The following is a 27,826-nucleotide window of genomic DNA, read 5'->3' as shown; positions in this document are numbered from 1 at the left end:
TGGAGAGACAGAGAGAGAGAGAGAGAGAGAGAGAGAGAGAGAGAGAGAGAGAGAGAGAGAGAGAGAAGGCTTTAAAATTTGATTTTCACTTGATTCTTTTTTTCCTAATCTTTTGGGAGAATTTCTAACAAATAAGATAGCTAGAAAGTAGGCAACATTAAGAGTAAAAAAAAAGAAAGGGGGAAAAATGGCCTTGGCAGTTCCTTCAGGCACTGGCTGTAGTTGGAAAAGAACTAATACTCTTTTGGTGATGTTATTGCCCATGCCTTCCTACTTCCATTGCATTACACATGTAAAAAGATTTGTGAAATCAGTGTTAGTTTTGTGTGTTTTTAAAGGCTGATATTTTAAACTAAACAAAACTTAAAAGGGAAAGGGGGAAAAAGGAATCTTTATTTTACAAGGAGTTCCTGAGATAGAAGCCAGATGGACAGTAGAAACAGGAAGACAGACACTCTGATTTTATAGGGGCTGTATATAACTTTCTCTATGGGCTCAGGATGCAGATATTGTAGGCTTTTCCTCCAAGCTGTGGTTGAGTGTGTGAAATGTGTAGATACTTTACAGCATAGAAACTGAGAGGAGTTGTGTTTATGTTGCTCTCTGGCCAAAGGCTTTGCTCACACCTTTTCCTGAGCTCATGTGTCCATCCTTCAGAAGGCACAGCTTTGGCAGTGGGCTGAACCAATTGCTGCTGAGCAAGAATCCATCTTACAGCTGGATTGAATTAATTTTTTTGTGCTAAACATTCCACAATCAAATATGTTGGAAAAATTCTCCTAGACTTAATATTTTTTAATATCTGATTTGGGATTTCAGCCTAGCTAAATATGGCAGAATACATTCAGTTACTCTTCCAACCACTGAGTTCCACGTTGATCTCTCTCTCTCTCTCTCTCTTCTCTCTCTCTCTCTCTCTCTCTCTCTCTCTCTCTCTCTCTCTCTCTCTCTCTCTCACACACACACACACACACACACCCCTGTTTGATTCTTACTGAGTTGGATAATGTCTAGATGATACAATGGTTTCAGAATAATCAGAAGAATTTTTTTCTTCTCTTAGCTGGAGAAACTGGTAGATTGGAGGAAGATGCTTTTCACATTGGGTCAAGGACCTGACCCAACATTAGCTCTTCAACTACAATAAGGAATTGAACCTTTCCAACATCTTGCCTAGTTTACTGCATGAGGGAAAAGAAAGGGCCAGCACAGACCATACATAGGACATAGTCCAATGTCTTCATTTCTATTTAATCTGTAACATAATTCTCTAAATGAAGCTACCTACCATTTTGTTAACTTCTTTCGAGATGGATATTCCTTAGCAAGATTAAAAAAGAATCCAATCTCAGAAAATGTTTGCATCTCAAATTCAATAACTCCCAACTGGAATTCATCTCCCTGTACTTCTTCTTCCTACTCCCAAGCCCATTCTTCTCTAAACTTAAGGGTAGCACCATCATTTCCAGTCATCTAGGTCCACATATTTGGAGTCCGGATTCTTGGTTCTTCCCACTCCTATACCCCCTCACTTTCTGCCCCTCAGAACTCAGTTGCCAAACAACTACCCAAGTTTAGGTCCCCCATTACCTCTTGCTTAGACTATTGTAACAGCCTCCTAATTGTTCTCCCTGTTTCTAATGTGTTCTATTCTACACACAGCTCCCAAAATAATCTTTAAAAAGCACAAGTTGGGAGGGACAGCTAGATAGCTCAGCGAATTGAAAGCCAGGCCTATGGGTAGTCTTGGGTTCAAATCTGGCCTTAGATACTTCCTAGCTGTGTGACCTTTGTCAAGTCACTTAAACCCCATTGCCTAGTCTTTACCATTCTTCTGCCTTAGAACCAATACATTATATTGATTGTAAGATGGAAGGTAAGTATTAAAAAATAAAACAAAACAAACAAACATCTGTCCATGTCATTCCTCTCCTGAGTGAACAATGGCTCCCTATGATTTATAAGATAAAATACAAATCCTTTAGCTTGGCATTTCAATCTGGCTTCAGTCTGTATTTCCAGGCATACCCCATTATTCCCCTCTACCTCTTCAATGTTCTAACCAAACTAGCCTGCTCATGTTCTCTAAATTTGGGATTCTCTTTCTTGCTGTTGTGCTTCTGTGTACAAGCCATCCCTGATGCCTGAAATGTATTGTTGGCTTACTTCAGACCCTTAGAATTCCCAGCTTCCTTCAAGGCTCAGCACTGGCTTTATGTCCTATGCAAAATGCTTCCTAATCTCCCTAATTTTTTGTTCTCTTCCATCTCATATTATCCCCTGTATCCCCTTTGATATTGCTATCCTGCTACTAGGTCTTTATTCCAAAGAGATCAATGAAAAAGGAAAAGGGCTTATAATAGAAATTTTTGTTTATAGTAGCAAAGAATTAGAAACCAAGAGTATGCCTATCCATTGGACAATGGCTGAACAAGATGTGCTATATGAAATATCATTGTACTATGAGAAATGATGAGAGGAATAGTTTCAAAGACACCTGGGTAGATTTATATGAACTGATGCAAAGTTAAGCAGAACTAGAAGGACAACAATAACAACAATGTTATAATCAATTTTGAAATCCTTAGTAGCTTTAATGAACACAATGACCTAGCACAATTCCAAAGGACTCATCATGAAACATGTTCTTCATTTCTGGATAGAGAACTAAAGAACTTAGAGTGCAAATAGAAGCATATTTTATTCTTTATTTTTTTTTTGACATGGCTAATGCTGGAATTTATTTTGCTTAACTATTCATGGTTGTTACGGATTTTGTTTTTCTTGTCTTGATCAGAGGGAGAGAACTTGAAACTGAAAATAAAATGATCATGCTTATACTTATATTGTATTCCCCAGGAAAATGTAAGCTGCTTAAAAGCAAGAAATATTTTTCAGAGTTTGTATTCCCAGAGTCTAGCCCCATCTGTATTTTACACAGAGTAGGTATTTAATAAATGCATGTTGGATTAAAGGTAGAGTATAATTTAAAATAATACTCTTTTGGTAGAGGAGGCTTAGTGAAAACTGTCTAGACTCAAGCATTTTCCTGAAATGAAACTCTTGAAGAGTTCGATGATCTGGATGAGAATAGCATTCCTTGGGGTTTTTTTTACACGTGTTGTTTACAACTTGGTTAGCAGTGGGGTTGTTTCTTTAATATATTGTATTAACATTCAGTACTTGACAAGTTCTTGCATATTTTTCCCTCCTATAAATATTTTCCTATCAAAATTTCTGAAAGTCACATTTCTTGTCTTTGCCCTTGAAATTCTCTTAGTGCCTCAGGCTTTATTTCTGATTTCAACAGAGCAGGAAGTCCGAAGATATGGGATTCTGTATTGGTCAGGATTTTCTCACTTTTGATTTCTTTTCTCTGTTTTTACTTCATTTCCATCCCTCATCTTATTTGCCTAAACTTCCAATGAGGATCCTTCCCACGCCAAGTTATCTCCCAGGTATCTTATGGTGTCATTAAATTCTCTATGCAAAATGAATTTTAATGCACTAATTATAAAAAAAAATATAAAAAGAGCCAGCTTACTTTGAAGAAGTGATGAATGTCTTGAAATTTTAAAAAGTTGTTGTATTGCATAACAGCTAAGTCTCTCAGTGGATAGAAAGTCAGGCCTGGAGTTTGGAGGTCCTGGGTTCAATTTTGGCCTCAGACACTTCCTTGATGTGTGAACCCTGGTCAAATCACTTAAGCCCACTTGCCTAGCCCTATGTCTTTCTGTCCTAGAGTTGTTACTAGGACAGAAAGTAAGGGTTTGGAAAAAATGTATTGTCTTGCTCCTCCCAATAACCAAGAATCAACAATTATGTCACAATACTAAAAAATATTCCTGTTTGTAAGCTCTCACTTTTACTTGATAATCAAAATGCATTATTTTATCCTTGTTATTACACTCTAAAAAAGTATCATCACCTCAAAAGTTAAGCATCTACAATACATTTAACCAATCCATTACTCGCTACCTTCATTTAGAGCAGTGATGGGCAAACTACAGCCCACAGGCCAGATGTGGCCCCCTGAAATGTTCTATCCAGCCAAGCGACATCATTCCTAATCTGACAAATACAATGAGTAGGATACAATACAATGAAATTTGGAAAGAGTTGCCTTAGAAACAGACCGACAGATGAGCATTTCCTTTCCTTTGGCCCCCTCTTTAAAAAGTTTGCCCATCACTGATTTAGAGATTACTTCCTTCCATGCTCCAATAAGAGGTGAAGAAGAAATTAAGTACTCTCAGTCAATAATGGCAAATACGCATTGTTTGGGGAGCTCTGAAATTCATGTGGAGCACCCAGAGCTTCATAAGGCATGAGGACGTTTTCTCCTTAAATAGTAAATGGCTTCCCTTACAGAAAGCAGTCTGGCTTTCAGCAGGACTAAACAAAGAGACAGACAAACAAACAGCGATTCTAGGTCTAAGAGGTCTGTAGCACTTGGGACCCTCGTCTCAAACACTTTCCAAATGTCTGTTCCCTTCTGGAGGAGAGTCAGGGCCCAGTTTATTTTTCCTCCTTAACAAAGCCGTGGGGTCATAGGATCAATTTAGAGCTGTCAGGGACCTTCAAAACGGTCTAGTCCAATCCTTTCATTTCCAGATGGGGAAACTGAGGCCCTAGGTCACACTACTACTGTGTGTCACGGTTGGGAATTTGAATATTAGCCCTCTAGTTCACCATCAATGGTGTTTTTTTTCACCATATTATTTAGTCTCTAATAACGTTCTCAAACTCCGAATAAAGAAGAAAGAAGAAAGAAGAGTTTAGAGCCCAAAATTTGACCTGCCTAGAGCTGACGGTGTTTCCACCACTGTCTCTCACCACTCTCATCCCCCATTAGCCAGACCAGGTTTTTCTAGGGTTCTTTTTCCTGCCCCCTTTTATCCAAATCTCCAGGAGACTTCCTGCTTCCTCTGCCTTTCTTCCTGTGCCGTCTTTTCCACCCGTCCTTCCCGTTCTGCCCGAAGCTGCGTTTGAAGTGGTCGCGTTCTCCCATGAATGTTTTCTCTCCCATGAACCACTCGAGTATGTTTCCGTGTCCTCCATTTTTGTGTTTGGGCGCATGTTGGCTCTTGTATTCCTTTCCAAATGCTCACCAGATCTTCATTCTCTGCCTTCCAGGTTGGTACACTCAGGCTCGGGATGTAGGTCACCTTCCCTTGGATCTGACCTTACCTTTGCTACCAGGACGGGCTCCCGCCAGGGCATCGAGATGCACATGTTTCGGGTAGAGACCCATCGGGACCTGTCGACGTGGACCCGGGTACTTGTCCAAGGATGCCACACTGCTGCCGAATTGGTCAAGGAGGTCTCTCTAGGTATCCAAGACAGTTCGTTTCTAATCGTAAATAAACGAAATAGTCGTATGCTTGCCTTCTTTTGTTTGAGCTAAAGTTACTGTCACGTAGACAAGACTGAAACGTGTGTAGAAATATATTCTGCCATTAACACTTCATGAAGCTAACTGTCAGCTTCTTGGCAGCTTTAAGAGGTGATATTAGAAATAAACCTGGCTTCTCTGCCGCTGGTAACACTTTTCCAAGCTCTATAGATGTCTTTACGCCCATGTTAAGTAATTATTGTAAAACCTTGTATTAACATTTTCTTTGTATGCTATTATTGATTAGCTTTGGATACAACTTACTGGGTGATTTTACTGAACACTGAATTTCATTCATCCCTGGGTGGAGGATTTTTCATATAAATGTTTTATAGGAATCTTTAAAACGATAACATCTGACAAGCCAGATGGCTGTTGGGACATAAAGAATTCAGAATGTCAGATTTCAAAAAAAAGGAACTCGTCACTTTAGGACTGACTAAAAATTATTCCACTGAACTTCCAAGGTTCTTTGGGAAGAAAAATCATAAGGGTCTAGTGCAGTCTGTTTACGTGCCCTCTAGTGGCTAATTTCTTTCTTTCTTTTTTTTTAAACCCTTACCTTCTATCTTAAAATCAATACTGTGTATTGGTGCCAAAGCAGAAGAGCAGTAAAGGACAGGCAATGGGGGTTAAGTGACTTGCCCAGGGGCACACAGCTAGGATGTGTCTAAGGTCAGATTTGAACCCAGGACTTCCTGTCTCTAGGCCTGGCTCTCAATCCACTGAACTACCGAGCTGCCCCCTCCAGTGGCTAATTTCAAAGAATGAAAATTGTACTTAAAAAAAAAAATCTACATCTATGTAGGTGTGTGCATATGTGCAAAGGTAGGTGTTTATTAAGTGCTCATTGTGTATAAAATATTGAGATAAGTACTATTGATATAAATTTTTAAATCCAGACAAACTATGAGCTGGCATCCATCTTGGGGCAAATAAGACATATTGAAGGACTTGGTCCCAATGTAGATGGAAGGCAATGGTCCTGGGGCAGCGATGGTGAACCTTTTAGAGACCAAGTATCCAAGCTGCCACCCTCAGGCCGCATGGGAGCCCCCTACCTTTCTCCAGACAGGAGGGAGGAAGTGTTCCCATTGGGCTGCTGGACAGAGGGGCAGATGAAGTGAGAAATGCCCCCAGGTGTGCGTGGAGAGGGGGACTGAAGCAGCCCCCAATGGCACACTCTGGCATGCGTGCCATGGGTTCTCCAACACAGTCCTAGAGGATCAATGCTTTAGGTCAAACAAGAAAAGGCATTGCATTTTAGTAAGTTCTTCCTGTATGTTCCTCTAGACCAGATAGGAGACCCTCACATAGCAGTGTAGTGGAAGGAGCCTGCCCCAAACTTGGAGCTGAAAGGCCTCATCTCCCTCCCCAGCTTTATTACTTGCCAGTTGAGACCTTTGGCAGTTTAGTCTCCTTGAGCCTGTCGATTTGTCTGTCAAGTGGGGGTTATATCTATCCTTAAGCAGGAGAAGTTAAGCACTTAATACTTCTTTCAAGGATGAAATAGTAGATGTGAAAGTGTTTGGAAAACTACAGAACTCCACAGAGAAGGTGGTCAGAATTCCTGACCTATTTCACTGGTGTAGAAGCTTCCTGCACCTAGGCAGAGCCTAGGTCTAACCTGTCTGGGCCTTAGTGCCTTAGAGGCTGCCTGGGGGTTTTGCCCAGAGTTAGAAGGCAAATGCCAAAGGTAGAATATGAATCTTTTTGGCTCCAGGCCCCCTCCATCCCTATAACACTGCCTCTCTACAGATGAAGGTGTCCATTATTATGTAATGTAATATTTATCAGAGTCATAGTTGAGACACACAACCTCATATATTCTTTTAATCTGGACCTTAAAATGATTGAGCAGTTTTTCAAAAAAGATATAAAATAAGGTTTGTTTACTTTTTTAATTTGGTTAGACTTTTCCCTTGAGGGGAATTTCCAGGTAAACCATACATGTATTGGGCTATAGCTGTAAATTTACAGTGTCTTCATAAAGTCTTTCTCCATAACTTAGATTGAAATAATCTTCCATCTTGTAATGAAAGAGCAATTAATTTTCTTGTCACAGCTGATTCACTAGAACTCATTTACCTTAGCTGTAAAATGAGAGGACTGAACAAATGATTTCTATACAACTTTTCCATCAGCCATAATGGATAGAGATCTGGCTTCAGAGACCTCAGATAATGCAAATTCCACTCTAGCCTTTGACAAGTATTGCCTGTGGACTCTGGGGCAGTTTCTTTACAGTAAAATCTCCATACTTATAAAATCACACAGAAATCTAGACATATATTCCTTCATGTATGCATTTAATAACAATTATCCACAATGCTCGAAACTTTACTGAAGAATTCATTTTCTAGGAGATGTTGAAAATTAGAATTCCTCCTACTATGAAAGGTCTAATTTCCTTTTTGATTTCTATCAGTTAGTTAAAAAGGATGATTTGGGTTTTGTCAAGTGTACCCCCCTTTTGTTAAGCATGTTCCATGATTCCAATCAGAACAGCCCCCTGTTCTTCCTCTAAGTGAATGATGCTCATTCTTGCCTCTGCTGCAACCACCCCCTCCCCCTGCTTTACCCTTTCTCCCTCCCCAGCCCTCTAAATTGACATCCTACTTTCTTCTACGTATTAGTTGATATCCTCCACTCTGTCCAAATCCTGGTAGATAATGCCTACTGAGCTCCAGGATAGTCCCCTTTCTCCCTCATTGAGTCCAGGCCCTGCCTCATCATCCATCTCTGTTCCCCATCTATTGTCCTCATACTTACATACACACACACACACACACACACACACACACACACACACACACACACACACGCGTGCGCGCCTTCACACATCCTAACTTCCCATTTCTGCAGGTTCTTCATTTCCCATCACCTTTCCTGTACTATCATCACAGCCACACAGAGTGATGGCCATCCCGCACAAATGTACCACCTCTCAGGCGGGGCCCTCCCTGCTGCCCGGCAGCCTCGGTGGCTCCTCCTCCTCTTCTGCCCCTATTTCCTCCTTCACTCTGGTCTCCTCTTTCTTGGTCTTCTGGACAACTCCCCACGCTGGTTCTCCTCCTGTGTGACTGCTGAATCCTCCTCCAGCTCAGGCCTACTGTGGTGGGGATCAGGCAAGGCGGAGTCCTCTTTTGTTTGGTGATCCTCCTTTGTGCCCCTGGATTCAGTCACCATCTCTGTGTAGATTGTTCTCAAATCTCCTTGTTCTTCCCCAAAGGCTGCTGACCTCCAGTACTACATCTCTGACTCCAGTTGGCTTTCTTAGCATGGATGTCCTATGGACCCCTTAAACAAACCTCATTTTCCCCCCAGACCTTCTCCCCTCCTCCCTGTTACCAGAGAGGGAAATGCCACCTCTATTTGCCTGGTTTACAACCTAGACTCGTCCTAGACTCCTTCCTCCCCCCCTTCAGATCCTCACACCCCTCCCCACCTTGCAGTGGTCTTGAACCTCACACACCCAGCTCTCCCCATCCCCACAGTCTGTTCCAGGGACACTGGCTTCCTTGCCATTCCTCACACAAGACACCCCATCTCCCAACTCTGAAAATGGTCCCTGGCTTTACCTCTCATGGCGATTGCTCTCTCCATCTCTAGCTCTTGGCTTCTCCAGGAAGCCTTTCCCTTCCATCTTAATTCTCATGCTGACCCTTTGTTATTCTCTGTTTATCTTGTCTACGTCTACAGCTTACTTTGTATAGGTTGGTATGCTCTTTGAAGTTCCTTTCTTTGGATCCCCAGTGCTCAGGTCAGGGCCTTAGGTAGGCCCTTAGGAAATGGTTGTGGTCCAACTGTTGACTGACTGACCTCTCATTGGCCTATCAGCAGTCACCACAAGACCTTTCCCCACTCCTTTGACTCCCATCACTCTGTTCTGACATCCTACTGAAGGGTGCCACCACTCATTTTGTTTGACAGCCATATTTACTTGTATTTTTTAATATGTTTTATTTATATACGACTTCCCAAGTGAGACTTTTAACTCCTTGAGGCCAGGTTCTGCTAGCACCTATTCAATAATTTTTAAGTGAATCAGATGTCAAAGAGAAGGTGGTGTTTTCTGTATCAATAGAGAATTCAGTGACCAAAATGAGGATTCATTTGGCAAAGCCCAAGTAAGCAGTGAATTCCTCAGCTTTGAGACTACGTCCCCTTATCTCACTCCAAATCAGTGTAAGTTCTCCTAATAGTGCTTTTGTGCCTCTTTTTTCTACAGGTTGCATAATGAATGGCCAAGAAGTGAGACTTACAGTGCATTACGAGAACGGGTTCACGATTTCCAGGGAAGGAGGAGGCCCCGGCAGTGTATTATATCGATATCCCTTTGAAAAGTTAAAAATGTCTGCTGATGATGGTATCAGAAATCTCTACTTGGATTTCGGTGGTCCCGAGGGAGAACTGGTGAGCAGGATTGGGAAAGTTATTTTTAAACGTTCTAGAATCTTGAAAGAAATAATGGAGGAAAGGTAGGAATGATATGAGCATGGTATTACCAGATGTCAGATTATATTAAAAGTATTAATCACCAAAATTATTTAGTACTTGTTAAAAAAGAAAAAGGAGGCAGCTAGGTGGTGCATTGATAGAATCCTGGTCCTGGAGTCAGGAAGACTCATCTTCCCGAGTTCAAATTTGTCCTCAGACACTTACTAGCTGCATGACCCTGGGCAAGTCACTTCACTCTGTTTGCCATAGTTTCCTCATCTGTAAAATGAGCAGGAAAAGGAAATAACAATACACTATCTTTGTCAAGAAAACCACAAATGGGGGGCAGCTGGGTAGCTCAGCGGATTGAGAGTCAGGCCTAGAGACAGGAGGTCCTAGATTCAAATCTGGCCTCAGACACTTCCCAGCTGTGTGGTCCTGGGTGGGTCACTTGACCCCCATTGCCTACCCCTTACCAATCTTCCACCTATGAGACAATACACCGAAGTACAAGGGTTTAAAAAAAATAACTTAAAAAAAACAACAACAAGGAAATAGTTTAGTGGAACAGAATAGGTAAGGAAAACCCCGAAGCTACCAAAAAGTGCAGTCCTGAGTTTGGTAAACATAAGTATGCAGAGTTTAGGGGGTGGAGTTAGAAGGGATTACCTATTTAATAAGAATTGCAGGGGGGGGTGGGGATGGAAAACATTCTAAGGAATTGGGTATACCCAGGCATCTGAAGCTGTATGCCACAATAAACTAGGTACATTTGCAACCTTCATATAAAAAGGCCACATTCCGTTTTTTTTACTTTATTTTTTCCCATTACATGTAGAAATAATTTTTTATAATTGTTTTCTGACATTTTTCGACTTGGATTCTCTCCTTCGCTCTCTGCCTTCCCAAGGCAGTAAATGGTCTGTTATATGTTATACCAGGGTCACCTGTTAATTTTAAAAAACAAAACTTCAAGGATATACTTTTACAGCTCTGACAAAGGGGGAAATGCTTTACCCTAGGGATTAGAGGTGATCATCAAAGTTAAAACAGTTTTAATTATATAAAACTAAACATCTTTTGCACAAACAAAATCAGTGCAGCTAGAATAAGAAAAGAAACTGTCCAGTGTGAAAAAATATCTTTATATCAAATTTCCGAGATAAGTAGTAGGATACCCAAGCTCCATATGAATTGACACAAATCCATAAGACTAATAGCCATTTCTCAGTTAGGCAGTCCATCAGTGAGCGTTATGGTTACATTTATTGCCCCAATAGGTAACTGATCACAGGACATGAACAGTTTACAGCGACCATATAAAACATTGCTTCCAATGACTAAAAAGAGAAATACAAATGAAAAAAATTCACATACTTTTTTTTTTTTTAACCCTTACCTTCCGCCTTGGAGTCAATACTGTGTATTGATTCCAAGGCAGAAGAGTGGTAAGGGTAGGCAATGGGGGTCAAGTGACTTGAACTTACATACTTTTAAATGGCAGAGATGGTAAAAATTCAGTCATAATCGATGCGGAGTAGTTTAGGGGAAAGATGATGCCCTTAAGTTGCCATTGTTGGAATTGTGATAGGTCAGATTATTCTAGAAAACAGTAATGTGAGACAAGTCACTGAACTGTTCTTAATCTTTGATCTACTTTTTTATTCCTGGGCAAATAGTCCAAGGTCAAAGATAAAATGTCTTCCATAGCAACACTTTCTGTGGTAGCAAAAAATTTGACAGCAAAGCAGGCTTTCATCCTTCAGGGAATCACCGAACAAACCATGATACAGAGGTAAAGGAATTTCACCACCAGAAGGCGAGTAGTGTTTCTTCTTTTGGACTGACAAATGGCATTCTAGTCTTTCACGGTTGTTTTCCTTTATAATATTGTTTTCATTGTAAAAATTGTTCTCCTAGTTCTGCTCACCTCACTCTACATTAGTTTGTCAGGCTTCCCAGCTTCCTCAGAAACCCTGCATTTCATCATTTCTTGTGGAAGAATATATTCCATTATGCTCATTTACCATAATTTGTTTAGTCATTCTTCAATAGGAGTACATCCCTTAGTTTCTGTTTTCAGGCTACCACAAAAAAAGCTTTTAGAAATATTTTTGTACCTACAGATCATTTTTCTCTTTGTCTTTGGAGTATAGACTTAGTGGTGGTATCCCACTTTGTAACTTTGTAACTTTGGGGGCATCGTCCCAAATTGCTTTGCAAAATGAATGGACCATTTATATTGTAACTCTACTGATCATACACAAGTAGCCTATTTTCTCTCCACCCTTTGTGATTTTCATTTTTCCGTCATCTTTGCCAATCTAATGGGTTTGAACTAGAACCTGAAAGTTGCTTTGATCTGCATTTCTCTATGCATGACTTGGAATGGTTTTTCATAAAGCTGTTTATACCTTAGATGTCTTTTTTTGAGAACTGCTTGTTCATATCTTTTTTACTATTTGTGGGGAAATGAGACCTTTATCAAAGAAACTTGCTGCAAAGATTGCCCCCCCCCATTCATTTGCTGTTTTGTTTTGCATGAAGTGAAAATTGAGAGGACCTTGAACATTTCAAAGAACACCCTCTTTAAGCAATATTCAAAATACGATGGGTGAGAGAGAGAAAGTTCTAGCTTACACCCATGTAGCTGCAGACAGCAACAAGTGCATAGACTATGTAGAAGTGTGTCAAAAGCATGAGGGAACCTTTAACACAGGAATTATTCTGTTTATGTTAGTATATCATCTTTTCTAGTCCTGGCCTAACTCACATCAGTCCAATTATTTGGGTTCAAGAGTTAAAATTCAGTAAGAAATTAGTTTACCAGAAAATGGAACAAGAACCTCCTTTATTCAAAATGAGAAAATCTTAAGAATAGAACTGTAATTGTTAAAGGACCCAAAAGGTCACTCTCCTCCACTTTGCCAGGAAAGCACTTCTTAGGCACCAAGAAGAGTTCTGACACATTTCTGACCCCAGCTCCCCTTCTGGGCCCTTCATACCTCATCTAGGGCTTGTTCCCTCCCTACTCCCAACTCCAAAAGCAAGGTGGCAGCGAAGGAGAGGGGAGCCCTGAAATCTGGCCCTCAGTGCTGTTCTCCTCACGCAGTGATGGCGCACCTATGGCAAGGGCGCTGCTGTGTCCCCCTTCTTCCCCCCATGACCTGTCTCACATTCCCCCTCTCTGCCCAGCCACCTAATGGGATTCCTTCCTCCCTCCCTGTCTGGGGCCACACAGCACTCGTTCTGGGGGGTTGTTGGTCATTCCTGGTTAGGTGGCCATAAGCAGCCTCTCACCAGGCCCCTAACTGTTGCCACACTTTTATTCAAGGTAGGCTTAACCATATTGAATACCTCCGGGGTTTTTGGTTGGTGGCTTTCAGCTTACATACCTGTTTTTCTTATTTTTCTTATATTCTTATTGGTGTGTTTGAATACCTCTGTTCATTGGGGGGAAGTTAAACTATTTTAAGAAACAACAAATGAGGAAAGGTCTCTACTGAATGCTAAAGCTAGTAATCCCTTGAAAAAACAAAGGGAGCAAGTGCTAATACTGGCAATCTGTTAAGAGGGGGCAGTTAGATTCTGTGATTGGGTTTCCAAGGGAACTATGCTTTGAATGGAAATAGTCCCAGGGCTGTGCCCACACAGCATGATTTACCTTCTCATTTGCATTCTGTCTTTGGTAGGATAAGGAAGCAGAGAAATTTTCTCTTGGAGGAACAAAATAGGTAGGTGGAGGCTCCAGAGTGACCTGGAGGGAAGCCCCTTGCCAACTTCTGCCAGAGCTTCCGATGCTCCAGGCTGAAGCTGCAAACCTTCGAACCTGATGCAAGGATAAGCATTGGGGCAGCTTTTGTGATTTTGTTGTTCCAGGAAGGGGATGGTGAACCTTTTAGAGACCCCCCCAGACCAAGTGCCTGGCACAGCCTGCCCCCCCTTACCCCAAACAGGGAAGGGAGGAAGCACTCCCATTGGGTTGCTGAGCGGCGGGGTGGCACCTGTGCCCACAGAGAGTGCTCTGCGTGCCATCTCCGACCCCTTTGCCCTAGGTTCACCATTACTATTCTGGGGAACTTGGAGATGTGGAAGCTCCCTCTATCTGTGGAGGTCAGCACTTGCTGGCAATTTTTAGTATTAAGGAGTTGCCTTGAGCCCTAAGAGCTCATGTGAGTTAGTTGTCCATGTTCCCAAAGCCTGTTTGTGTCAGAGGAGGAAACTGAATTCAAGTCTAACTCTATCCATTACACCACGATTCCTCTAGAAAGATAAGCTCCCCATTGAGATCAAGCTGTAGGGCTTTGGAAGCCTAACAAAGGAGTTAATATTTTATCCTAGAATTCATAGGAGGACTCAAGTTTATTGGTTAGGGAAGTGACATGATCAGGTCTGTCTGAGTCTCTTGTGGTATGAATTGGAGTAGGGACAGACTTGAGTCGGAGAGACCAGTTAGGACAGTATTGCAGTGAATTTGGTGAGAGGTTAGGGCTTGAACTAAGGCCACAACTATTTGGCTGGAGAGAAGAGTTCAGATACAAAAATGCTATGGAGGCAGACAGCAAGATTTGGCAACTGACTGGATGTGTGGGGTAAGAAAAGGAGGAATGAATAATGCCAGAGTTACAAATTGGGAGCTTGGACAGATGGCGAAGCCTTGGACAAAAATAGGGAGGTTTGGAGGAGGACGGTTGAGTTGGAGATGTCCCTGGGACATCTATTTTGAAATGTGTAATAGCAACTGATGATGTGGTATTGCATATAAGCTTGGGAGGTGGGGTGGACAGGGAATGAGGGTCATTTGCAGTGGAGATGATGACTAAACCCTTGGCGATGATGAGATTCCCAAAGAGGTGCCAGGCCCAGAATGTTGGGCACACCTTCCCTTGGAGACAATGATATGAATGATGATCCAGCAAAGGAGTCTCAGGAGAACTCCCATAGAAGGAAAAGTGAGAACAAGAGCAAAGCCACCAAAACCCAGAGAGAGGAGCATCTAAGAGGGCGACCAGGTGATCAATAGTGTCCCATGTAGCAGCTATGGCAAGAAGGATGCTTCTAAGAAAAGACCACTAGACGTGGCAACTATGAAGTCATTGATGACTGGAGAATTCGGTTTTAGTCAGTCAATGAGTTTAGAAGCCAATTGCAAAGAATTGAGGAGCAAGTAAGGAAAAGTGGAAGTACAGGGTAGGAGTATGGAGAGCTTTTTCAAGGCCTTTGAATGAGAAAGAGAAGAGAGATACAGGATGGGTGGCTGAAGGGATGATGGATTCTAGTGAAGATTTTTAAAGACTTAGGTATGTTTGAATGCAATAAGAAAAGGAACTAGTAGATAGGAAGAGGTGATTGGTTCAAGGGGAAGTAGAGGAGTTGGGGAGAGCAGGATACTGGAGAAGGTTGGAAGGCATAGGATTAAATGTTTGCTTTAGAAAAGGAAAGTTAACTTCTTTGTTCCAAACTAAGGGCTAAGAGATATAACTATAAATTTTTCTCCTAGTTCTGCTCTCTTCACTCTGTACATAGAACTCTTCCAAATTTCCCACGGAACTGTACAATTTATCATTTCTTATGACACGAAATATTCCATTGTATTTATATCATAACTTATTTTGCCATTCTGTAATTGATGGGCACCCCCTTAGTTTCCATTTTTTGACTATTATGAAAAGGGGTTCTGAAATATTTTGGCACATATCTACCCCAAAAGTTTCTTCATTTAAGTTTACTATAGTTTTTAAGTAAAATAAATTGTCAAAAATGTAGTAGTAGTTTTAGAAAATTCAAGAGTATTCTTTACTTCTTCCTATATAAGAAAAATCAACTGTCCTCTATTTTTCTCAAAAACAAAAGGGGGAAAGGAATCCCTAATTGGAAAAAATAAAATATTAATAAAATATTGACTTTTTTAAAAATTTGAACATATACTCACAATTTTCTCTGTAAAGCTTTCTTTTGAAATCTTCATCTTCCTAACTGAATGGCCCATCCCCACCAGGCATAGATTGAACCCTGTATATATCATTTAGTCTCTCAATGGTTTTTGAAATCTCAGTTACTGTTACCTAAAGTAACCTCATTTGAGAATTCATTCAACAACAAGGTGTTGTGTATTTTCTTTTAATAACACATTTAAGGACATAAATATTCCTTTCTATTTTGTTCTGTGATGTAATCAGCCTGAAAACTACACCGGCTGATTAATATTAACATCTTATCTGCAACTTAATCTTAGAGAGTTCTCTAGGACCCTGAGGGCTTAAGTTACTTGCCTGTGATCAAGGAAGCGCTTGAGCCAAGCAGAGCTGTCTGACCCCTCTGCCATTGTCTCTTTCAAATAGGCAAACTAGAACCCAAGCCAAGCCATGTTTCCAAGAAATGGACACTGCCATAATTTATCACTAAGTCATTCTGTGAGTTTCCATTGACCTTCATGCACTCTTTTCTTTGTCCAGATTTTTGTTGCTGCTGCTCTTACTTCCCTAGTAGTAGTCAGTGTGTATAACATGGTTTGAGTTTCTCTTCCTTTGTTCTTCATCACTTCATGTAATCTTGCTATATATATATATATATAGTGTGTGTGTGTGTGTGTGCGTGTGTGTGTGTGTGAGAGAGAGAGATAGAACGAACATAGAAGTATGATTTCATCAGTTAGAGCAGGGGTTGGCAACGCATGGCTCTTGAGCCATATCTGGCTCTTTTGAGGGCCATATCTGGCTCTTTCTGCAGGAGCCATAAAGTCCATTTTTTTTCAGGTGCTGTTACAGGAGCGCACTGTGAGCACTGTACGGCTCTCACGAAATGACATTTTAAAAAATGTGGCGTTTATGGCTCTCATGGCCAAAAAGGTTGCTGACCCCTGAGTTAGAGGAACTAGTACTGAAATGTCCTTCTCTGATGATCCACAACTTCTCTGTATCTTACAGTCTTAGGGCAGGAATTCTGAACCATTTTTGGGTCATAAACCCCTTTTGGTAGCCTAAGAAGCCAATGGGTATCTTCTCCAAATAATATTTTTAAACACACAAAAATAAAATTGTTATTTTGTTGTGTCAGACTGAGCTCCTGCCCAAGGGGTTTTCTTGACAAAGATACTGGAGTGGTTCGCCATTTCCTTCTCCAATGTGTTCATATTTTACAGATGAAGAACTGAGGCAAATAGGGGGTAAAAGTACCCAAGGTCATACTGCTAGTTTCTGAGGCCAGATTTGAAATTAGGTCTTCTTGACTAAGCCCAGTACTCTATCCATTGCACCCTCTAGCTGCCCAAATAAAATACATAGGATTGTAAAGGAAATCAAATATGTTGAAAAGGTTATTAAAATATTATTTAAAAAGAGAGGTTCGCAGAGCCCAGGTTAAACACCCCTGCCGTCAAGGGTTTCAGAGAAAAATAGAGGTTAAGCACGTACCCTCTGGCTCTAGTCTCCTCTCTGTCCACCAGTCCACCCTGCTTCCTTATGAAAGAGACTATCAGAAATCTTTCCAGGCAGATCTTGTGTTCTGGCAATAACAGCTCTGGGTTATAGTTTAGTAGAATGGTTGCTCGAGCGGCCTTTGGGTTGAGCGTGCTGAGGAGAGCCCCTCGGGCACCGTGTGGCCTCATTTTACCTGAGCTCCATGCAGGTGGATTCAGGCAATCAAAAAAATAAATGCAGAAAGATACATAAAATAAATTGTTTAATTCCACACCAAATGGGCCTCATTTTTCCCAATGGTGTAAAGTCTTGCAGCAGCTCTGCGCTTGTGCTTGCTCTGAGGGCACCTGTTGTTGTGAGCCATAGCATCTCTGAGTTTCCCCAAAGCTATTGAGTTATTAACACTGGCTGGTCCCTCGGATGAGCCCGATGAGCGTCCCCAAGCCCTGGTGTGTTCCTACAAAAAGCGCCTCATAAATGTCGAGATTCGATCACCTTCGGGGAAGGCTTCTCGGAGCCCTCGGGGTGCGTTGAGGGTCCTCCCACAGCCGATGGGGACAAAGCAGGGCTTTCTCGGGCGTCCAAGAGCACTAATCGCATGTGTCCTCTCCCCACAGACCCTGGACCTGCACTCGTGCCCCAAGCCCATCGTCTTCGTCCTGCACACCTTCTTGTCCGCCAAAGTGACACGCATGGGCCTGCTGGTGTGAGCCGAGGCCCCCCGGGAGCAGCCCGAGGAGCACCCCCACCCCCAAGGAACAAACTAAGCACAAAAGAAAGCTGCTTCTCTCGCTCTCTCCTGCAGCATCAGTGCCTTGACAAGGACCTGCAATCACTGCTAACCCTAAACCACATTCCCAGAACCCGCCGTGAGGAGCCACCCCAGGAGCGCCCGCGCTCTCCCAGGCCCCGGCTAGGGACACGGTGACTGTACATTCTCTTGATCGTCCTCTGTGGGCATTGGTGTTTCTTTTCCCACGATGGGGCGGGTCATGGTTTGACTTTCCAAACAGGAGCATGTGGGAGAGACATTTCCCCCATTGCTGAGCTCTGTGGCTGCAAGCAGGGAGTTTGCTCTGCAGCCATGGGGGAGCTCCAAAGCTCTGGCAGGAGTTTGCTCCCACCTTCTCTCATCTGAGACCTCAATTGCAGGCCCCGCGGTGTCCCTCTCTCTGCCACGATGCTGTTGCTACATCCCCACCACTGCCATCATCACCCGAATTACCAAGTTTTACCACTTGAAAGTGTTTACTTTATAGTATAAAACCTGTGAAATGTCAATTTAGTTCACCACATATTTTTAACCACCACCTAGCAGAAAGAATATTGGAGACCAGGGTATTATACAAGGAAATATCTGCTCATTTTCGGTTTGGGGTTTGTTTTTTTTTTCCTAATTAATGTTTTTGGAAGGAACCAGAGGATATTATGGTATCAGACTGATTTTAAAAGAAAATCTTTATTTCATACAAAGCCATTTTTTATGGCTTACCAAATGTGCCTTCGGTCAGGATGGGTGGCACTTTCTTAGTCAGATGTCGTCGAATATGGCAACTTCCACTGAAGGAAGGTCATCCCAGTTTGAAAGAATGCTTCATTTACGTGAGTTTCCTTGGCTGCATTTTTGGCAGCTGGCCGGCTCCTACGGGGAAGACAGATTCAGAAGAGTTGTCATTCGAGACTGGACTTTGGAGGAACAAGCAGCACATTTGCACAAAAGCTATCAGCAGGCCCTCAGGGCCCTCTGATCCCAATACAGGCTCTGCAATGTGTGGCTTCGTTTATCCGCAGCAAAGTGATATGGAAAAAAAAATGATTCATCCTTAGCAATGTCAGAGCCTGGCAGGGACAGTGAGATTCTAGAAGAGTCCTCAAGCATTCTTGAAATATTCTTGACATTACTCCAAGGAAATGGAATGAACAAAGTTGTTAGATTTGTGGCATTGTAAATCCCTCTTTCCCTCTAAACTTCATAGGGCTAGGTTTATGAAAAATGGTTCAGAAACAGAGTACGAATGCCATTTCAGGTAGAGCAGTCATCCTGAATCCGAAAGAAAGACCAAGCGTTGACTCTGATGGACTCCCTTGAAATTCCTCGTCCCTTCAGAAAGTGTGGGTCTGGGATTGGCAAGCTAGCCATCCTCTCGTCAGCGAAGCATCCCAGGACGGAGCATTTTTGAAAAGGTTGTGAAGACAAAAGGACTATACAGGAACAGCAGTGTCGGGGCACACATGCAAGGCAGGTTGAGGGGTGGCTTCTTGACTGAGCACAGGCCAGCTGCTCCCCAGGCCACTACCCCCCTCCTGCCCATGAGCTGCCTTTGCTCTTGCCCATTTATGTGAGAGGGGAGGAGGGAGATGCCCTTGTTCTCATGTCTCTTGTCCATGAATCTTCTGAAGGCTAGACCTAAGTTGCCCTCCCTACTTGAGCTGCAGAGACACAAATCTAAAGGCAAAATAGTTATGGAATTTGTTATTTTCAAAATCTTAAAATTGGAACTTACAGATTAATTGGTCTTTTAAGTATCTTTTCTGTCTCAAGTCATTCAATTTGAATTTTGATACTAAAGTCTTAGTGGCTGGCAGCAACCAATAGGACCCCAAAATTTTTTTCAAAGATTGTCTTGGAACCCAGGTCATATCTTAAAGCAGAATTCCAGCACTTACTGTTGTCAAATTTAGGAGCTTGGCTCTTTTTAATGGAGGCTGTCAAAACTCTGCACAAACATAACCTCATTACTCTGGACTCCTGTTGTCCAAAGTGAACAAAAGTTTAATTGCAGACTGAAAATAACTCAACAAAGTCCTTAGATTCCTGCTTTGCTGTGGATATTTTTGTATATTCTTGTTTAAAAAAAAAAAGGCTGAGCCAACAAGAACTATAATCACGGGAACGTCTGGAACCACCCTCTTCATCCTTCCTTCTTCAGAAGATTTTGTACAGGGTAAAATGTAAGTGAGAATAACAAAAACCATCCCTTTGCATCCTTCATTGAGAGATTTCATTCCTTCAGTTTGGGCTGCTCAAGCACAAAGCATCATAGACCCAAGGCTTTTGATTATAATGTTACGCCTTGAATGGAAGGGAAGCTCGCCCACAAGATGACAGAAACTCTGGGAAGACTCTCTTAGAGGCATCTAATCATGATGATCAGGGGACCTGTGGGGTGATTGTGAGCCCCCAAATGAAGTGCTTTCTGAAAGGACTTCCTGGATAAATACAGTTCTAAGTAAATTCACCAACTAGGGCAACTTGTTTGAAAAGAAGACAGCCTTGCCTTTCTGCCTTTGCCAACCAAGGCAGGTAGATTGTGATTCCCTTCTCATCTTTGATTAGGAAAACTAATGAAAGTCCTCGGTGCTCTCCATGCCTGGAACTTGGAACTTAAAGGAAACCACAGGGCAGCGGATCACTTCTTCTTCACACTCCTATGCAATCTAGGGTGGGGGAGATTTGAGATTTTCTGTTCCACATTCCCCCTCCCACCTTCATGTGATTGAGTTCATAAGCCACTGATTGGTGGTAGGCCCTGCTCTTTTCCCCTATAAGCCTTTCTTTCTCTTTTTTTCCTTTCATTCCCTTCTGTCCTTTCCCTGGCATCTTAAAAAAAAAAAATGGAAAAGTAGGAACAGCTATCTTTTTGTAAAAGGAAAACCTTTCCTTACCAGGTCATAAAATGGAACTCAACCTGAAAATTCATTTAAATTCTAGCATTATCTCGATTAGTATTTTTTCATGTATGTTTATGCAGTTATTTATTAGAATAATTATAATTGTAATTCTATGTAACTGCCCAGTTGATCCCAGAAAAAGAAATCTGAGGTCGAATGCTGGCTATGTGCACATATACAGAATATTACTCGAAAGGCCATTCAAGTCTTCAAAAGCCATCTTTGAGCACTTTTTAAACAAGGGATATCTTCTTGGTCCATATTATCCGTTCATGTTATCTGCACTCTCAATAACTTTACAATTCCAAAAACTTACTGCATAGGCAGGAAGTAGAGCTATGGAATTCCTTGTTACTTTAAAAAAAAAGTTATACCTTTAAATAGTAAATAGCTAAAGCTGGCTATTCCTGTCTCTAACTCTTTAAGGTAAATGTTAGCAAAATCTTTCCTGCTATTTCAGTTTGCACTTAGCTGCCAAATCATAATTTATCCTCAGTTTTTTAAAATTAAAAATCTATGTGGAAAATTAATATGGTCGTGTTTCTCCCAGAAAAATAGCTTCCACTCCAAATGGTTTTCATTGACAAGGTGGTGTGACTACACTTGAGAAAAAGTCTGATGGATTTTTTTTCCCTCAAAAAAAAAAAAAAGACCCTTCAGATCCTCGGGCATAACTTATATGCATGTTAGTTAGATTTGTTTTTTCCAGAAATGAGACAGTATCTGTTCATGTTTTTCTTTGACCTGCAAACTACCTTGTAAGCTGCTATGCAAATTATCTTAAAAGCCCTACCTGCCTGCTTAAAGGGTTAAACATTCTTTAGGCTCTGGGGTAGACTTGTAGACTTAAGCACTTTCTCTATTTGTTTGTTTTTTTAATCTTTGCTCTGACACTCAAGCTGAATTAAGTTAATACCTTAATTTCGGTGGCTATAAACTATAGATTTTAAATAGCATTTAAACTGAACAGTATAAATGTCCAGCATACCCTTTGTGTTGCTGCCAATACTGAATGAAATCACAGTTGAACTGTCAAGTATTTGAAAGGCCAAAGGTTGCTATTGAATCCTATATAATTAAATGAAATATTAAATGCCAAAACTCTTTGGTTCTGAAGCTGCTTGCATTGGATAAATTCTAATTTCTTTAAATGAGGACTTCTTTAGACCTTAACACTCTGCTAAAACTATATTCTAAGTTAAAGTGGACCCATTGGGCCACTGCAGATTGATCTCTGGTGAGACCTCATATGCAACTGGTGAAGTCTGGCGTCTTGGTTAGATTTAGATAGTTGTCTCTGCCAGTTCTTCCTCCCTACCCCGTCTGTGCCCACCAAGAAGTATAGGAAGTGTAGGAATTCGTCAACCGATGCCCCCATTTTAGTCAGGGGCATCTTTTGCCTGGTAACCTAGAACTCGGCACCTCAATGTTGTACTTCTGTTGGGTGGGCTCAGATGTAAATGTTTCTAGAAACCAACCAGTTCATAAATCCCCAAAGGCCGGTCTCTTAGCCCAGCATGTGGCAAATCCTTCTGGGTTCCTAAACATGCCAGAAATGGTTATGCCACCACTTTAACCACTTGGTTCTGTTTGGGTCTTGTAAACGAGGTGTGAATTCAAGTGACTTGTCCCAACAAGGCTGAGAGATTTGCTTAGTGCAGGTGGTGTGTTAAAGTAGCTACTCCCGAGTCCTTTGCCCCAAAGTCCAGTGTGGCCTTCCCTCACAGTGGCTCCCGTTTGGGTGGCTGCCCTCGCAGGGCTGTGCCCGTGTAGCAAAGTCTGCGTCAGAGGGTTCCTGAGATCCAGCCTTGGCCAACCCTGGTCATCCTGTCTTTGCTTAAGAACCTTTCAGTGAAGTAGAGCCAGCTGCTTCCTGAGGCAACCCAGTCCCCTTCTGGACGGTTCTAATTGTCCGAAAGTTTGACCTCCCATCAGGCTTAAACCTGCTTCTCGTTCTCCCTTGTGGGGCCAAGCAAGAACGGCTTCCTTTGTCCACATGAAATCCTTCAAATACTGGAAGTGAGCTACACAGTGTCCCCCCACCAAGCCTTTTCCTTCCCACATCCTCCTATGGCGTGATTAACTTTCCTTAAGCTCATATAAAGTCTACAGAATTTCCCCTGGTCTTTTTTCAAACAAAGTTTGTCCTCTAACCACATTTCCCCCCCATTTTGTACTTTTGAAGCTGATTGTTTTTCCCCCAAGTGAAACCCCTTCTACTCCCTAATGAGTTATTTATATGCTTTAGCTTTTAAGGAATATTTTTAGATGTGACTTTTTTCAACCCCTACCTTCTCTCTTAGAAGCAATACAAGTATTGACTCCTAGTCAGAAGATGGGGATGGGCTGGATAATTGGGGTCAAGTGACTAGCCCAGGCTCACACAGCCCCGAAGTGTCCGAGGTCAGATTTGGGCCCCCAGTGACCTTTCTCTAGGGCTGGCTTTCTATCCACTGAGCCACCCAGCTGCCTCTATGCTTTTGCTTTAAGGAAATTTTTTTTTTTATGTGATGTTTTTATTTTAGAATTGGTGAGATTTAACTTCAGCCACTGGTCATCTCTCCTACACTTCTCACGTGACTGGAGTTTTTTGTCCCCTTTTTCCAGCTGTCCTGCTTTTGATGTCATGGTTGTACGTGCCTTCTTACAGATAACACCTGGTGCTTGCTGTCTAAAGAACCTAGTTAACAGTAATGTACCATATTAAACATAACTCGGCTTGCCTAGAAATGTGTTGGCTAAAACCAGAGATCGCTTCTACTGTGGGGGGAAAGAACATTCATTCGCGGAGCATTGAAGTGCCTATGACTCCCCAGACTGCATTTGGTGCTTTGGGGCTTCACCCGCGGGAAGCCAGACTTCTGGACAAATCTAGTTCCTGCCCCACTACATCCCGCCTCCCCCTCTGCGGCAGGGTTTCAGTTCTTACCAAAGTGTTTTTCCATTTTTATTCCTTGGGGGATGCTGGCAAACTGGACAAAAAGGCCTGTAGGGATGCTTGGGCTTGGAGAAGGCCATCTCCCCCGTGAAAATGAGGGGAACAGCCCGAGCACTTTAAAGTCAATCTCATATTGATGAAACAGGAGGAAAAATCCACAGGAATTGCCTCAGGAGGAAGGTAGTGAATTCTCATGGAGGGTGTCTCCTCCGCTTTAGAACCACTCTTGGCAGTCTTTGAAGAGGGCACTCAGGATGTGGGGATGGAACTGCATTAGGGGACTTCTGGGGTTCCTTCCAACTCTCAGATGGTATAAATTAGTTTTTTCTTTCCCATTGGAAGGAAGGAAAAGCTTGGGATGACATCTTATGGAATTTCATCTCCTAAATAAGTTGTGACCAAACAAAGCAAGCTCTGTTGTTTTGAGGGAAGAACTGTGATGATGGAAGAGATGGGGAGAGAGGAGAGGAGATGCTTTGGATTATGCAGAGGAGAATTAAATAGGATTACTCTTTGTTCCACCTGTCAACTTTTTTCTAAGTGGTGCTGTTACGGAAATTTCCAGACTGATAGCCCTTTCCGTAGCTCCTTGTTAGCATGGTAAAATGCTTCTTTAGTGACTGATCAAAATGTAGACTTTGGGAAACTTAGTCGTCTTCCCTTCCCCCCCCCCCTTTTTTTTAAAGCAAATACTGGAGACATGGTCTCAGAACATGGAATGTACTTGAGAGAAGAAATTTTTTAATTTATCAAGAAACTTTCATCCAACCAAAGCCCTTTTCTATACAAAATGCCTTATTGAGTTAAATAGGTTTTTCCTCTGACCTCACAGCATAGATTATTTTTAAGTGGATAAGCCTCAGGTGTATTCAGAACAAATATTCCTGTTCTTGGTATAGCGTGTGAAGGTCACTTTGGCCCTTAACCGCTCGGTTTTCGGGTATGCTAGAACTGTTCTTGGAAATCTGATCGTTGCCTCAGTGTCTTGGTCCTTCCATTAGACTCTTGGAGTTCTAGAATGGTGTTCTCCATTCTATGCCATGGGGATCTCTATATTTAGGGGTCTGCAATCCATACCCTGGGAATCATGATACCTTTTATCCATCTATTCTGTTTATGGATTTAGCTATACTTTTCATCCCTATTATGTATTTTCCCTATTAAAGGCAGGAGTACGGATGAGAATTTAAAGTTGTATTTCGCATTGCCACTCGTGGCTGTTGTTGTTTCCTCATCTTTAGTAACAACAAATCTGCCCTTTGAAAAGAGCCATTTTGGAATTTCTTGCAGTAATAAATGGCACCAGTGTTACGTTTACCATCTACTAAATGAATACAGCATGACAAGCAACAGCCACTCCTTTTGGTTCCATCAAGGACTCTGGGGAAATAACGGAAATGATCTGTGTAAAATGGCATGTTTGGGCTCACACATCCGTGCACATCCTGTCTTTCTCTTCCCCTTCTCTCTCCTCTCTCACACATGGATATTATTCCTGGGGCTTTTTAAATATGGAGGCTTGGACGATTGTAATAAAACTGCTATGAAGAATCAAAAGTCTGTCCTTTAAAAAATTCTTTATAAAGCTCCGCTCTGTATCCAAATAAGACTTCTTTCCTCTTAAGACTCTTCTGGCGGGTCTAGGCTACCAAAATGAAATATTCATGTAAAACAGGGCAGTATTGTGTTCTTAACAATCAATCCCAGGAAAGCTTTATGTGTATACCAGAAATATGGAGACATAGACAACACTTTCCTTGAGTTGCATATAAACTATAGCATTGTACATTACAATGAAGTCGTGTGACTTAAGGGCTCTCTATATATAAGTACATATATACCTTTGTAACCTTTATACTGTAAATAAAAAGTTTTGCTTTGAGATTTGCTTGGTTTTAACTTACCGCTTTTCTTCTCCCAAGATACCTGCCTCAAATGCCACTTATAAATAGATTGAGGGCCATCACATGCTCTGAGTTAAAGTTTAAATGAGCTGATGAGTTCTTGTCCTGGTTGTACAGCGCACTTCCTGAGGGTGGAAGCTAAATCATTTGACCCATTTGGTCCTGGTGTTCTCATGCAGACCACGGGGGGGGGGGGGGGGGGATATTTTTCAGAGGCGTCAAAAAGAAATAATAATTGAGAATGGACAAGTGCTCATTTACTTTGGACACTATCCTCAGCAACAGTTTTAATCCCAAGCCCGTTACCCATATCCCAGGTGGATATGTGCTCGGGAAATGCATCTAACCTTAACTTGAGCAAAGAATAATTCAAAAAAATTTTTTTGCATTTTCCCTGGGTTATACATGTATAATCACGCAAAACATTTCCATATTATTCAATTTTGTAAGTGAAGAAAACAAGGTAAAAGATGCAGCCAACTGAAATACTAAAATGCGGTCATAAAAATGATTTTGCAAAACCAGAAAAAAAGGGCGGGGCTTCATTGAACAGCCAAACCCTCCAATTATGTTAGGTATCTGACTGGGAGCGCTATTTGGCCCGCGAAGGCACTCCTTGGCCAGCAAGGCGAATGGTTCGGAAGGATCGGATGGGTCAGCTGAATGACTCAGAAGCCTCCTTTGAGTAACTAAGCATACCGGAGGCCAAGGTAAGGAACTCATTTCCGGTGGAACCGCTCCACCCTCTGTGTCCTTAGATAATTAAGGCTTAGGTGAGCGTGCGTGAACTCTTCTTCCCCACTTAGCCTCGCTCCCCCCAAAATAAAAAGGGGCGAGGGGGAAAAGAGCCCCACCTGGCCCCGTATTAGGTGATGGCGGAAACGTTCTCCCTGTCAGCCCGGTGTGTCACTTCGGGGGAGCAGTGCAGTCGGCTGCTGAGGCTTGTACATTTTACCTTGACCACCTCTTGTAGGGTCTATGGAGCCGGCGGCCCAGGTACTCTGTTCCTGCGCGTCGCGCTCCTAGACTGGCGGTCCCAAATCTTCCTGCAATTTTGAGCTGAAAGGAAAAAGCTGGGGCAGAGGATCAACCTAGTAGCTATTTTCCCCCCTTAAATAAAAACTATTGCAAACAATGAGTATGCCCTGGAGAAGCTTCTGCACCGGCCCGAGTGCTCTATATAGGGATGCTTTCTGTAGCTTGCCTAGCTCTTCTCAGCTCCAGAACTACCCCAAAACCGAGTGGCCGCGGCATTCAAGACTCTCCACCATCTGCCTCTAACCTACCTTTCTAGCCTGGTCTTCTACCGTCTCCATTCAGAGGCTCTGCCTTCCAACCATACGTGCCATAATCCCGATCCTTATTCTGATCTCCGCTCAGGTTAAATCTCGCGCGTCCCGCTTTTTTCCTCGGATCCCGATTCTCTGCTTTGCAGTGCGGGGCCGCCGGCTAGGGGATGGTTGAAGGCGAGGCTGAAGATTTCCGCCACGGCCACTAGGGGGCAGCGGCGCCGAGCCAGGCCGGGCAGCTCTAGGCTGCGCTCGCCGCCCTCTCGCTGGCGCTCTCGCTCGGTCTCTCGCTCCTTCGATCGCGGTGGGTTCGGAGCCGAGCAGAGCCGAGCGGAGCCGAGGCCGCCCTGCCGGGGCCCCGCCCGCCGCGCGTCCCCTTCCGCCCGTCGGCCGTCCTGGACCCAGCGCCCTCGGCCTCCCGCAGGGGCCCGCACCGAGGCCGGAACCAGCGCCGCGGGCCGCCGGGGCCGCCCGGGAGATGAAATGACAACTTCAACTCTCCAGGTACTGGCCTCAGAGCCCTCGGGCAAAGCTGCGCCGAGAGGCCGCCTGCGCCGAACCCAGGCCGAGGCTGAGGCCTCCGGCCTGGCCCGGCCCGGCCCGGCCCAGCCCGACCGGCCCCGCCGCTGAGAATGGGCCCCGAGCCTGCGTCCTGGGCCTCCACCCCTGCACGCCGGGTCCCGCGGCCGGGGAAACTGAGGCCTCCTGAGCTGCCCTCCACTATGCCCAGGATGTGACTCAGGCCCCACCCCCAGTCTAGCCGGGGTTCC

The 27,826-nt window shown here is 42.9% G+C and overlaps 1 protein-coding gene across 2 annotated transcripts in view; it reads left to right on the top strand.

Moving 5' to 3' along the window:
* The window catches only part of SNTB2 (syntrophin beta 2), a 121,766-nt gene extending 103,649 nt beyond the window's left edge, over window positions 1–18,117 (top strand). For both annotated transcript variants that reach the window (XM_044663149.1, XM_044663150.1), the window contains exons 6-8: window positions 5,137–5,333; window positions 9,627–9,811; window positions 17,871–18,117. In XM_044663149.1, coding sequence (XP_044519084.1) covers window positions 5,137–5,333; window positions 9,627–9,811; window positions 17,871–17,963 — 475 coding nt within the window. In that variant the 3' untranslated portion in view covers window positions 17,964–18,117. The remainder of the gene's footprint in view (window positions 1–5,136; window positions 5,334–9,626; window positions 9,812–17,870) is intronic.
* Window positions 18,118–27,826: the final 9,709 nt, after the last annotated feature.

Source organism: Gracilinanus agilis, chromosome 2 (assembly GCF_016433145.1).
Source record: "Gracilinanus agilis isolate LMUSP501 chromosome 2, AgileGrace, whole genome shotgun sequence".
Lineage (NCBI taxonomy): Eukaryota > Metazoa > Chordata > Mammalia > Didelphimorphia > Didelphidae > Gracilinanus > Gracilinanus agilis.
Note: the sequence above shows the minus strand (reverse complement) of the source record. Positions and strands in the feature narration are given on the sequence as shown.